The sequence below is a fragment of the Polyodon spathula genome, chromosome 1 (genome assembly GCF_017654505.1).
Source record: "Polyodon spathula isolate WHYD16114869_AA chromosome 1, ASM1765450v1, whole genome shotgun sequence".
Lineage (NCBI taxonomy): Eukaryota > Metazoa > Chordata > Actinopteri > Acipenseriformes > Polyodontidae > Polyodon > Polyodon spathula.
In genome coordinates this window covers 24,470,546-24,482,262 of record NC_054534.1, presented here as the reverse complement: position 1 = coordinate 24,482,262, position 11,717 = coordinate 24,470,546, and the positions used below count along the sequence as shown (strand labels likewise).

The 11,717-nt window shown below is 36.2% G+C and overlaps 1 protein-coding gene across 1 annotated transcript; it reads right to left on the bottom strand.

The window, feature by feature from the left end:
• Positions 1–2,416, bottom strand: LOC121294608 (stAR-related lipid transfer protein 4-like). Its single transcript, XM_041218532.1, has 3 exons — positions 2,354–2,416; positions 711–819; positions 1–227 (listed from the first exon to the last, which is right to left on the bottom strand). The coding sequence occupies exons 1-3, from the start codon at positions 2,378–2,380 to the stop codon at positions 1–3; spliced, it is 363 nt and encodes a 120-aa protein (XP_041074466.1). The 5' UTR covers positions 2,381–2,416.
• Positions 2,417–11,717: the final 9,301 nt, after the last annotated feature.

The following is an 11,717-nucleotide window of genomic DNA, read 5'->3' as shown; positions in this document are numbered from 1 at the left end:
CTACATTCTCAACGCCTTCCTTAAGTCTGTATAGAAATTAACCAGAGTGCTGGCCATGGCAGAGAACACTGCAGACTGTGGCAGCATCTCTCGGAGATCAGTCTGTATGTAGCCGGTCAGGAGGCTGTGGTCTGCATTGTCTTTCTGTGGAACACAGGACCAGTCACGTGGGTGATTGAACCAGCGGACACAGCTCTGCCCTGCCTCACCATAGTCGAAGCTTACACCTTCATAAAAAGAACAGGCGCGTTTCATGTTACACATTGCAACCCCAGTATGAAGGGTTCATTCAGTGAACAATGCAGCAGCTCAGATAAAGACGATATAGCTGAATTAGTGTCAAACAGAAATATTAAGTTATATTAGATGAAACAAAAAGATTAAAAATGATGCAGGACATGTTCCTGATTTATTTACAAAGCACTCCTATTTCAAGGACTATTTCAAATAAAAATACAATCTAGCCAAATGATTTATTCCTCTTTGCTATTGGTCACTGGCAGTGCCTGAAATGAGAAATTCGTCAAGTACTGTATTATTGTTCCTTCACATTTTTACTTCAATCAAATGGGATTGTTGCCAGGTATTGTAATTAATCTCTTGCCATTTACCTACCACATTAAGACATTTTTTCCCTTAGTTTTACTTGCACAAAAACAGCTTGTTTATTGTATCCCAGTACACAAACGACTGTCAGCTGCAACTCTCACCACAAGACAGGAGTCCATCCTGATACTCTGCAGTGCAGGAGAAGTCAATGAACTCTCTTGGTGCAATGATGTTCCACCCTGCTGTGGTGTCGCGCATCATACAACAGCCCTGATGTAGAAAGAGCATTTCAGTTAGATGGGTGGTTTTTACATGTACAGCAAGTTATGAGCCAGGCGAATCAATTAAACATCAGACAGCAAATACATTGCAAAATGTTTCCGAAAAAAAAAACTTGGAATATAGGATTGAAATTGTCTAAATATATATTTCTATGTTGCCGTAATGGGAAAACAAATGAACTTTGCCTGATTTGTCAGAATAGAGAGTAGCACTGCTCCCTTCCCCCTCCAGGTAATTTTGTGCACAACTGAACAAATGGCTAATATTCATAATGAGAAATAAAATATATAAAAAAGATAATGTGTCCCATTACTCAAGCATGTACACACCCTGAGGCTTTGTACATAACCAGGGCCCTACCAAATTCACGGATGTGAAAAATGCGTCACGTACCGTGAAATCTGGTCTTTTGTGTACGTTTACCCTATAGTAAAATCCAATGCAGTTATATGTACCGTTACAGGTTCCTGATACGATTGTTTGCTTGTTTAAAAAAAGAAAGCTCATCACGAACAGGACATGCTTTATTGATTGACACTTGACAACAGCCAATACCTGGGCTCTACTCACTGATTGGTAGACACGGGCATCCGGGCGGGTTTAGTAGGACCTTCGGTATCTCAATTGGTAGTACTGTTAGACGAGTCAAATTAGACCTACATTATAAATGTGTCCAAAATAAATCAAAAAGTGCTACAGTCATTACTGCAGCGGATCAAGTAAAATAATTTGGAAGACAAATAAACACCAAGTAGTAGTATGAGAAGAAATAAATAAAAAAACCAAAAATAACAAAAAACAAACACGCAGCAGAAATAAATAAATACGTCAGTAATTTCACAGACTTCACGTTTATAATTTTTTGTCCGGATATATGTCCAGCTACAGACCCGTCCCTGCCCTCGCTGTCTGTCTGTCAATTCCAACAAACTCTGTGGATGCAGAGAGCACTGTGTCTAAATACGACAGGCATTTACACCGCAGAGACAGGGAATGAAAGAACAACAGCATTTCAGAATAGTTTTTGAGTTACTGTTGCATACAACGACATTTAAATAATAACATAAACAGAAACGTCACAATCAGAGTGATGCTCTGGATTTCGATTCGATTTTCTTTTAGCGTTTCTACGTTGTTAGTCACATGCTTTTGTTAACACTTGCAGTTTTTAACTACGATAATACTTTGTTACACCGCCGTGAAATATAAGATTTAAACAACTGAAACCGTGAAATTTAAACAACTGAAACCGTGAAATTTAAACAACTGAAACCGTGAAATTTGTGATTTTTAAAATCTTATGACTGTGAAATTTATGAAAATGTATTGTGAATTTGGTAGGCCCCTGTACATAACTGTTAAGCAGGACAGGCAGACATTACTAATAACATCAGAAATGAATGCCAGGAAAAGAGCCAATCTGGGAAGAAATGTTCCTTTCAGTCAGTAACTGACAATAATTTTACCTTCCCCGTAGAAATTTAGCAGTATTTTATTTATTGTTCATATTATATAATCTCACCTGGTCAAACTTTTCAGCAATGTCCATAGAGGTAATCAAACTGTCCCAGTCTAGCCGGTAAGGACCAGGGCTCATTCCCTTCAGTTTTATAACTAAGACAAGAAAACATGTTTAAATTGCTAGTGAAAGCTATTATTCCCTTTGTGTGATGTAGCAACAATACAATAAAGTATACAAACTAGTGGATTTGTTCAGGAGGACAAGGAAGCAAGACTAGACGTGACCCTAATGTAGTAAAGCCTGCATCATATTATACAATGCTTATGCATGCACCACTGGGGTGTTCTATCAGTAGCTTAAACAGTTTTCACAACAGCATATAAATGTACATTATTTTTAAACAAGGAAGCCAATTATAATTTCTAACCGTACAAATAACAAAGAAACAGAATTATTAGGACATTTTAAAAAACAAAGTACAGAAATCCATTTAATTTTTCAGGTGGCTTCCTCCATACCGTTACATCTTTCTGGAAAAAAGAAAAAAAAATGACATTTATTATATTTATTTTAAATATTGCTATGTAAATTACAATAATCTTTCAAACATTATTCTATCAGCTAGAATACAATCAACACTTAATTACCTCAGATGTAATTGTACTACAGGTATACAATTACTTGAATCCCTGTTACCATCATATTAAATTAAAATACTTTGTTATAAATTCTGTTACGCAGAATGGTACATTAAATTATGCTAAATAAGAAACAAAAGTACAGTAAGTGCTTAAAAGTAGTACAGTAAGTGCAGTAAGCAGTTATAATTAAGAGCAGTAGTAGAATATGGTAAGGTATGGAGCAGTTAAGTGCAGTACTACATTATTCCTTCCATGTCTTTAGTTTATATAAATTGCCGTGTTGTAATTCGGTTTTATTCCCCCCAAAACAACCAAAAGTTAGATTATTAGTTTTGCTGCAATTCTTACACGAAAAAAAACAAAAAACTGATCAAGTAGCTATGACATGGTTCAAGTAGCAGCTCCCTGCGTTATGAAACGAGTAGGAAAGACAGCACAATCTTGAAGTGCATCGATTTCTGTTTTCATTTATTTTATGTAATACATTCTCACTACATTACGTAACTCTGCTTTTTAACTAAACGTGTGCTTTCACAAAAGGGGTTAGAATGTGTATGCTTTAAAACAGCATTCCTTTATTTTCCTGAATGGAGTGTCCAGCAATGCACCATAACAAAACTGTAAATCCTTTGCAACTGTATATTTCAAGAGCTGTGAAACTATATAAAGTCTCTCCAATGTAAATCTAACATTATGTACATCCATCACATCATTGTGATGCAGAGCACTCTCCATTGCCTGGCAAATATTCTATTTCAGGTTGTTTTCAAAGCCACGTTGTTTGTACAGGTCACAGTGTTGAGCAAACTTCAATTATGCAGACACTGCAGACCAAACAACTAATATCGTTATTAAACTCCAGCCACAGGTAAATCGTCAGTTTGCCTGAAAATCTAGCTTTTTTAACTTCCCCTTCACTGACATCTCTTATTTGTGCTGTTGTATCACCAAGGCTGTATTTTTTCATGGTGAGCATGGATTTCACAATTTCCATGGATTAGAACCAGTGCCGTGTAATAATAATATCAAATTCTCCATGAAAATCTCAATTTCTGAAAGAATACTATTTTTAGCATTTAAAAATGCATTGAATTAATGCATTATGAAACACATGGCATAGAGGGTTTAAAAAAAGCTGTAATTACAGGACACCAACAAGCGCTATAGTTAGCTCTTGTTAACAGGGTGACAGACTTTACTAAAAATACCCTCAATATTCACACTTTGTATTTTTTCATTATGAAAGTTTATGTTTTTAAATTTGATTTTTTTATTCTATTTAATTTTTACAAAGGAACATTACCCCCTATATTTTTATTTTTGTAACAATTAGTGTGTGAATCACTCAGAAAACACTGACTTGTGTTTGTCTGAATTCAACTTTCTTCAACATAATAGGATCTGTATTTATTTTTTGTTGTTTTATGAATGCGTATGAAATCGCCTAGTGAGATGGATTTACATTTTGCCCCCTAGAACTGCCTTGGTGCCCCAGAATTTTCATGCCCAACAAAGGCAACATTGCCTTGCTCTTCATGACCTTAACATCATGCCCTGGAATGGGGTACATGAGAAAGCCCATCTAGGTCCTAACCAGTCATGAACTGTCATCTCCCACAATATAGGTGCAGCAAGAAATCAAAACACTGACATGGATAACCAGGTCCACTAAACTGCCACAAAGACACACTGCCACTATAATTAATGATGCCATTGAACTCTTTATTAATTGGAGCCTGCCTCAGTACTTCTCTTCATTGTAGCAGAAGTACTTACTGTTTTCTTTGCGACTCTCCACTCCTCTCCAGTGCTGTGGTAGCTGATGAGGGTATTATGAATCTGTGTAGAAAGAACACTAGCATCAGGTAAACTTCCCATGTTTATCCTTTGACCTGCATATAAAAGAGACAGCACAAAATGATAAGCAATCATTCATGTTTGGTTATTTTTCCTTGTTCAAAGGCTTCATTACTGACATTAATTGATGACACAGTTTAATGGCGTTGTCCTGGTAGGACACTAAAAGAATAAACTAAACTTCGTTAAGTATGTGGAAAAGTAAAAAGCGGTATGTAATTCAGTATGTTAAGGTAATATTATTCTGCTAGGTTTCATTGAACTTCATGAAGCTGTATTAATTCTATAGGGTGATGCAAAACTTTTAGCCACAGCTGTAAGTCACCAAAAAACAATCTTGCATGGGACATACATTGTACACAAGATTTGTAATTGTTTACATTTCTAACCATTGAGATTCCAAAAGACCTTCTGCAGAGTGTACACGTGCCGGTAAATAAAATAACTCATTATTAATAATAAAATAACACAAAATAAATATATCACTTAATAAATAAAAAGAACATCACTATGCATACAACCAGTCGATACTGAAAATATGAAGTGAGTGAATGTTTGTACATACCATTAATGCACGCCTGGTGCTCTGCTGTTTTGCTGTTTATATTTTTTTTCCTCTTTTCTGACTTGATGGCAAGCAACGTCCTAAAATGTCACCAGATGTGATGGACTTCAAAAACTAGCAATCAGTAGCAAAAACATGCCCCCTTTTTTTTTGCAATATGGAATTTTATAACAATTGCAAAAAACCCTGCTGTTGTTGATTGGTGTCGTGGCAATAATAGTCTGATCTTAACTCGATCAACAGAACAGGATTGATAAATCAATCAGGGGCAGGCTCACGGCGCCAAATGACAGGGCCAGATCTCAGAGATGAGATGACAATAGAAACGAGCTACACAGTGGAAAGGAACATGAGAACAAAGAAGGAGAAATAAAATAGGAGTTTAAACATTACATTCAGATTGCATTAATGTCATGTTGGGAGAGGCATAACATGAAGCAATTGTAAACTGTTTAACCTCATTAAACAAAGAGGCATTGGGTTATCAAATCATGTGACTTGCATGCTAGTTTAGAATTTGAGGTTTTGATAAAGCTTGATCTCATGAGTAAAGGTTATGACCGAAGACTTCAAGCCTCCCCATTTACATTTGTGAATAAACAAATTTGCTAACAAAATAGTAAGATTTACAATAAACTATTACAGGTTGCAATAAAATAGCATATAATGTCATCACACATCAAATTTGACATTTTTATAGACAACCAGGTATGAATTCCATTCCCACACTGGGAAGAATAAAATAAATGTTGTAAAGATTCAATATTAGAGATTAGACAAAACAAACAAGAGTTTATATAATTAAATATGGCCATATTTAGACCATCACAAAGCCATTTGTTATTATATTTATTATTTAGAAATTAATTAAGGTTGGGTAAGTAGGATTAACTTCATAATACTGAAGTGAACCTCTATTGAGGTGTATTAAATCATTGGGTATGGCTTTAATAATTGTATTTAATTCTTTGTTTGTAATTAAGAGGCTACATTTGCATAGAAAATCATTGTAAGATAAATATAACCCCTGAGCATCCAGTAAACCATTATAAGATAGATTAAAACCCTGAACATCCAGTGAATCTCTGACAAATATAACATTTTCATCAAGCCATTAATTTTTAAACACAGATTTCTTGTTTATTTTGATCACTCTATTATTCCATAGCATTGAGTTGTGAGGTGTGAAATTGTGAGAAAAGACCAATGTCCAATATTGCAGTGCCTGTTTGTAATAGTTTCATTATTTTATGGGAAGTCTTGAAACATAGTCACATTTAAGCAAGAACGCTAAACATCCCAGTTCTCTGAATAAATGAATATGATTATTCCAGTCTCTTTTACCAGCATGGCCAGTTGAAAACCAGCGCAACCAGATTATAAAAACATAACAAATGTTAAAACTGGTAAATGCTGGAATTTTCAGCCAGGGTTGATTAAGATTCATAATCAAAACAATTGTAATTTTTGTTAAAAAAACAGGTTAACAGGTAAAGAGCGTGTTCTAAAATTTACACAGTAAATGGCTTTATATAAAAAAAAAATTAAACCACAGCAGAAGACCAGGCCCTTAAAAACAAACGATAATGATTGTTTCAAACCAGATGTGATTTCTAATTCAAACCACAGCGGAAGAGTGTTAATGAATGGCACAGTGGCAGTGCTCGCTCTTGTGTAATAACATGGAGCACAATTCCCGGCGAAGGTTCTGCAGCTGCTTCCTATTTTTTTTCCTTCTCATCCTAAAGAAAAAATGTCCCTATGCAATTAGCATTGTGCACGTTTAATGATGCACACATTGTTCTTTTTCCAATTCCAAGGGAGATTTTCATGTGGACTAGTGCTCCCAAATTAAAATTATAATCTTTTACAACACATGTTCTTCTATTCTTATTAATACTGATCCATTATCACCTTTTCTTACAATGACATTTTTTTATTATTACTATTCTTTTTAATCCTGTCAATTTCTGTCTAGCTGCAATGTAACCTACATCACAGGAAGTGACTCAATATCAGAAAGTAACAGTAGAGCAATATTTGCTACTTTAAAGTATAATAATAAGCATCAACATGGTGATTTTAGTTTTTTTTTTTGTTTTCTCAGTCCTGTGGATGGTCTCAAGTCCAGGATGGCAAATCATTTTTATTTATTTTTATTTAGTGTGGCCAATTATTTTACCTGATTTACTCCCCAATTTGGAATGCCCAATAAGTATTTCCCCTCATTGTAGCAATTCCACAGACACAGGAGACTTGAAGATTCAGTGGGCATCCTCCGAACCCACCCAGGAACGCGAGAGCGGATTTCAGCGAGCTACCGACCTCTGGAGATCAAAGGCCAGCCTGTAGGTGTCTGCTCTGAGCTCACTGGACGCCAGAGCCAATGCGACACTTCTTTCGGAATCCCCAGCGAAGACTGCCGAGGGCCGACTTCGCTCGCACAGCAAGGGGGCGAACCTAAACTGTATGACTCACTCTGCTGTTGCGCTTTTACTTGGGAACAGCCCAGGATGGCAAATTAAAGCTTTCTGGATTCTGAGATATGCTGGAGGAGTTATTTATTTATGTATATGTTCTGGGAGTGAGCCATGGGTCTGAGAGACCAGTATTAAAGGATTAAATAGAACTCCTGGAACTGTTATGGCTGTCCCTTTGGGATTCAATACACCATCTTGGGTTAAATAAATAAATAAATAAACATACACATACTGGAACATCTGTGTTGGTTTTGATAATTACATTAGCATCTCCTGCACCTTATTCATACCACAAGGTGGCAGCAATAGTAACACTGAAACTATTTTAAATCATCCAGGTAAATCATAAAAAAAACTAAAATATGCTCAGCAAATGTGTCTATTTCATGTGTATATATTTTTTTGGAATGAGTTCAAATGCCTTTTTTAATGTTTGTAATTTAATACTGATCAGGTTAAGGGTACAGAAAATGCAGTAAATCAGTAAAGACCAAAGCAGACTGTGAATAAACTGCAATTTAACTGTACTGTAGTTGCAACAATTAAAGTAATTTAATTTGACCATTTCCACATTGTGCACGTTTGTGGAAGTGGGTAACGTGGGCACTATAGCAAAGAGTGTGGTACACATGGCAACTGAACAAAAAACAAAACTTGAAACCCTAACTAAAAATAATTATCAAGAATCTCTGGTTATATTGTGTAGTCTTAGCCCATCTTACTGTGCAGGAATCACCAAATCAAAAAATCCTGAAAAAGCAAGTACCTAGAAGGTCTTAGAGATTACATTTAATATCCTAAGAATACAAAACTTATTCAGAAGCTTAACCTTCAGAGCATCCTCTAAAGTACACCAAACCCCCTTTTAAACCAGAAGATGCCCATACAGGATTTATTTCTGGACTATATTTGGCTGTCCATCATGTAAAAAGGGTTTCCTTGCTCAATCAATTGTAGGCAGATTTAGAGAAATTAACATGATGGCAAAAGGACCCAGAGAGTGTGAGGTATACAAGTGTAACCTATGGGCTAATTCTTACAGTTATTAAACACTGTAAAGCCACAAAGGGACCTATAAACAACAGAAGATACTTAGTTCTGTGTGGTGATTATCATACATATTGATCCTTGATGCATTGCAGTATTTGTTGTGTCTTGTCAAAGATAGCATCCTGCTGGCTCTCAACGTTCATCATGTCATAAGATAAGATACAAAATGTGGGTAAGAGAATGACTAATATTTAGGTCAATTAAAATGTTCATCAAAATCTCCAAGAGCAGTATGAGTCTGCATTTACTTTTGAGTTCTCCCTTTACCTAAGAACATAAGAACATAAAAAAGTTTACAAACGAGAGGAAGCCATTCGGCCCATCTTGCTCGTTTGGTTGTTAGTAGCTTATTGATCCCAGGATCCCAGGGTGTCAGCTTCAACAACATTACTGGGGAGTTGATTCCAGACCCTCACAATTCTCTGTGTAAAAAAGTGCCTCCTATTTTCTGTTCTGAATGCCCCTTTGTCTAATCTCCATTTGTGACCCCTGGTCCTTGGTTTTTTTTCAGGTCAAAAAAGTCCCTTGGGTCGACATTGTCAATACCTTTTAGAATTCTGAATGCTTGAATTAGGTCGCCGCGTAGTCTTCTTTGTTCAAGACTGAACAGATTCAATTCTTTTAGCCTGTCTGCATATGACATGCCTTTTAAGCCCAGAATAATTCTAGTCGCTCTTCTTTGCACTCTTTCTAGAGCAGCAATATCTTTTTTATAGCGAGGTGACCAGAACTGAACACAATATTCAAGATGAGGTCTTACTAGTGCATTGTACAGTTTTAACTGTGGGCTTTGTAGCTAATCATACAGATGAAGCAACAAAAAAGAGATTGAATTCCTTTAAAGGTCGCAGTTAATGAAAATAAATGTCAAAACAGCTCAAGAGTTTGATGGAACGCATGGAAAGCATTGCTTTGGACTCCCTGGCCTCTGTAGAACCTAAGCAGAAGCAGGCTATGTCCTTGCTACACATAAGGTTACACTAAGGAATTAAGGAACCTTCATTATTACAGTATTACTAATAATGTGCGTCATGTTTAAATACCTTGTTCATATTTTGTTAATAGTTAAGAGTAACTCACAAGCAAATTTGAGTTAAATCAGTCTTAAAAGTTAAAAAAAAAATGTAACTGACATTCATGTGTCTCCTGAAACACACAGATGTGGCTAAACACAGTTTACAGTAGATGTGCTCTGAAGACCATACCTTAAACTAGGTCTATCCTTGTTAACATTTTCAAATATAGTTCGATTAGCCATGTCTAAATCATATACACAGTGATGACATACAACTGTTAAGCTATGTTTTGCAAACCTGTAAACTGCATTTAGACAGAAAAAATGAACATTTGTTTAATTCTGTGACTTCAGTACTGATGCTGCCCAAAGCAAACAACAGTAAAGAACAATAAAAGCAGGTGGAAAACATGGTAATTTGCGAATTTACAGTGCAAATTTACAATTTTAAACTTTTTAAAGGTAAAAAGTGGAAATGATTGAAACTCTGCGTATGCCTGATCCTCAGGATTCCAGACAGATAAAACTAGCAACACACCCTTATCTGTACTGGGCCTCAGTGGAAAGTTACAGAAGATTATCTAGGTTTATGTAATGGTGGATGTGCAGGAGTTTTTCTTGGTGTCCGGAATCTTCTGTGATTTATCCTGTGCTTAGTGCAACTTCTTCTTATGTAATTTCTGCTGACTTTGAGGGAAAACAGATGTTAACTCAGTGCGCTTGAAATTTGTATTACATCATGTATCAGTAGTTACTATGTAAAAGTAGGAACAAGCGGTAGTAGTTGCCCAGTTATTACAATGTAATTACAATTCATTTAATCTAAATCCTAAGTGCTACTACACCATCTGAAAACATGGATTATTAAAATACATGTACAGCTAAGAACAACAACAAAACTTTATTATTGTGTTGACTAAAAATAAGAACAACAACAACAATTGTATTTGTATTTTAAAACAATTTTTTCTTTTTACATGAATGGACTGGCACACTGAGCTCTTAAGTAATGCATATACTAGTGTTTGCTTCATTTTTTGGAACATCGGTAAAATGAATTTCTCCTGAAGTGATAATCATCACATCTGAAGCCTTTAGGGTTTGCCTCATAGCTCATTGCTAATCAACAGTATAATGTTGCAGTTACTGTGGGAGGATTGCTTTGTTATTGACAGCTGACACAGCTGTGATAATTGTTTTTTTCTTTAGTGAACAATAAAGGGGGGAGGGTGTGTTTGTTGTGTGCACATACAGTACATGAGTGTAACACGTTTTCGAGCCAGACCTAGTACAGTTCCAGCTGGATTGCCTTTGGAAAGCTGCAGACAAATGGTGCCAAAAGAGCCTGCCCTCCCTCAGATAGCAATTACAATTTGTATTCAATGTGCAGTCTGTAATTGGTACAGTACTGAGCACACTCTAGACTATAGAAAGTCTACACCCCCTGGAACATTTTTCACATTTTGTTGTGTCAGTTTCATACATTTCAATGACTTTTTCCACTTATCTACACACCATAGTCCACACAGTTAAGGGAGTAACAGGAAACCTCAGAGATGGGGAACATTGTCAGAGCAGAAGGAAGCAAGTTTTCTTCCAGGACAACCTTGTACTTGGCTTGATTCATGCGTCCTTCACAAAGACAAATCTGCCCAATTCCAGCCTTGCTGAAGCACCCCCAGATGAGTCCAATTTTCAGCTTTGCCCAACACCTGGTCATCTAATGGTTAGATGGAGACCTGGAGAGGCCTACAAGCCATAATGTCTCGCACCCACTGTGAAATGTGGTGGAGGATCGGTGATGATCTGGGGGTGC

Bases quoted from the DNA above. Each gene is read 5' to 3' on its own strand.
- LOC121294608 (XM_041218532.1), bottom strand. From the start codon at position 2,380: ATGGACATTGCTGAAAAGTTTGACCAG. The intron at 820-2,353 runs GTGAGATTATAT...TTTCTACATCAG, and splicing joins TTGCTGAAAAGTTTGACCAG to GGCTGTTGTATGATGCGCGA. The intron at 228-710 runs GTGAGAGTTGCA...CTTTTTATGAAG, and splicing joins GGATGGACTCCTGTCTTGTG to GTGTAAGCTTCGACTATGGT.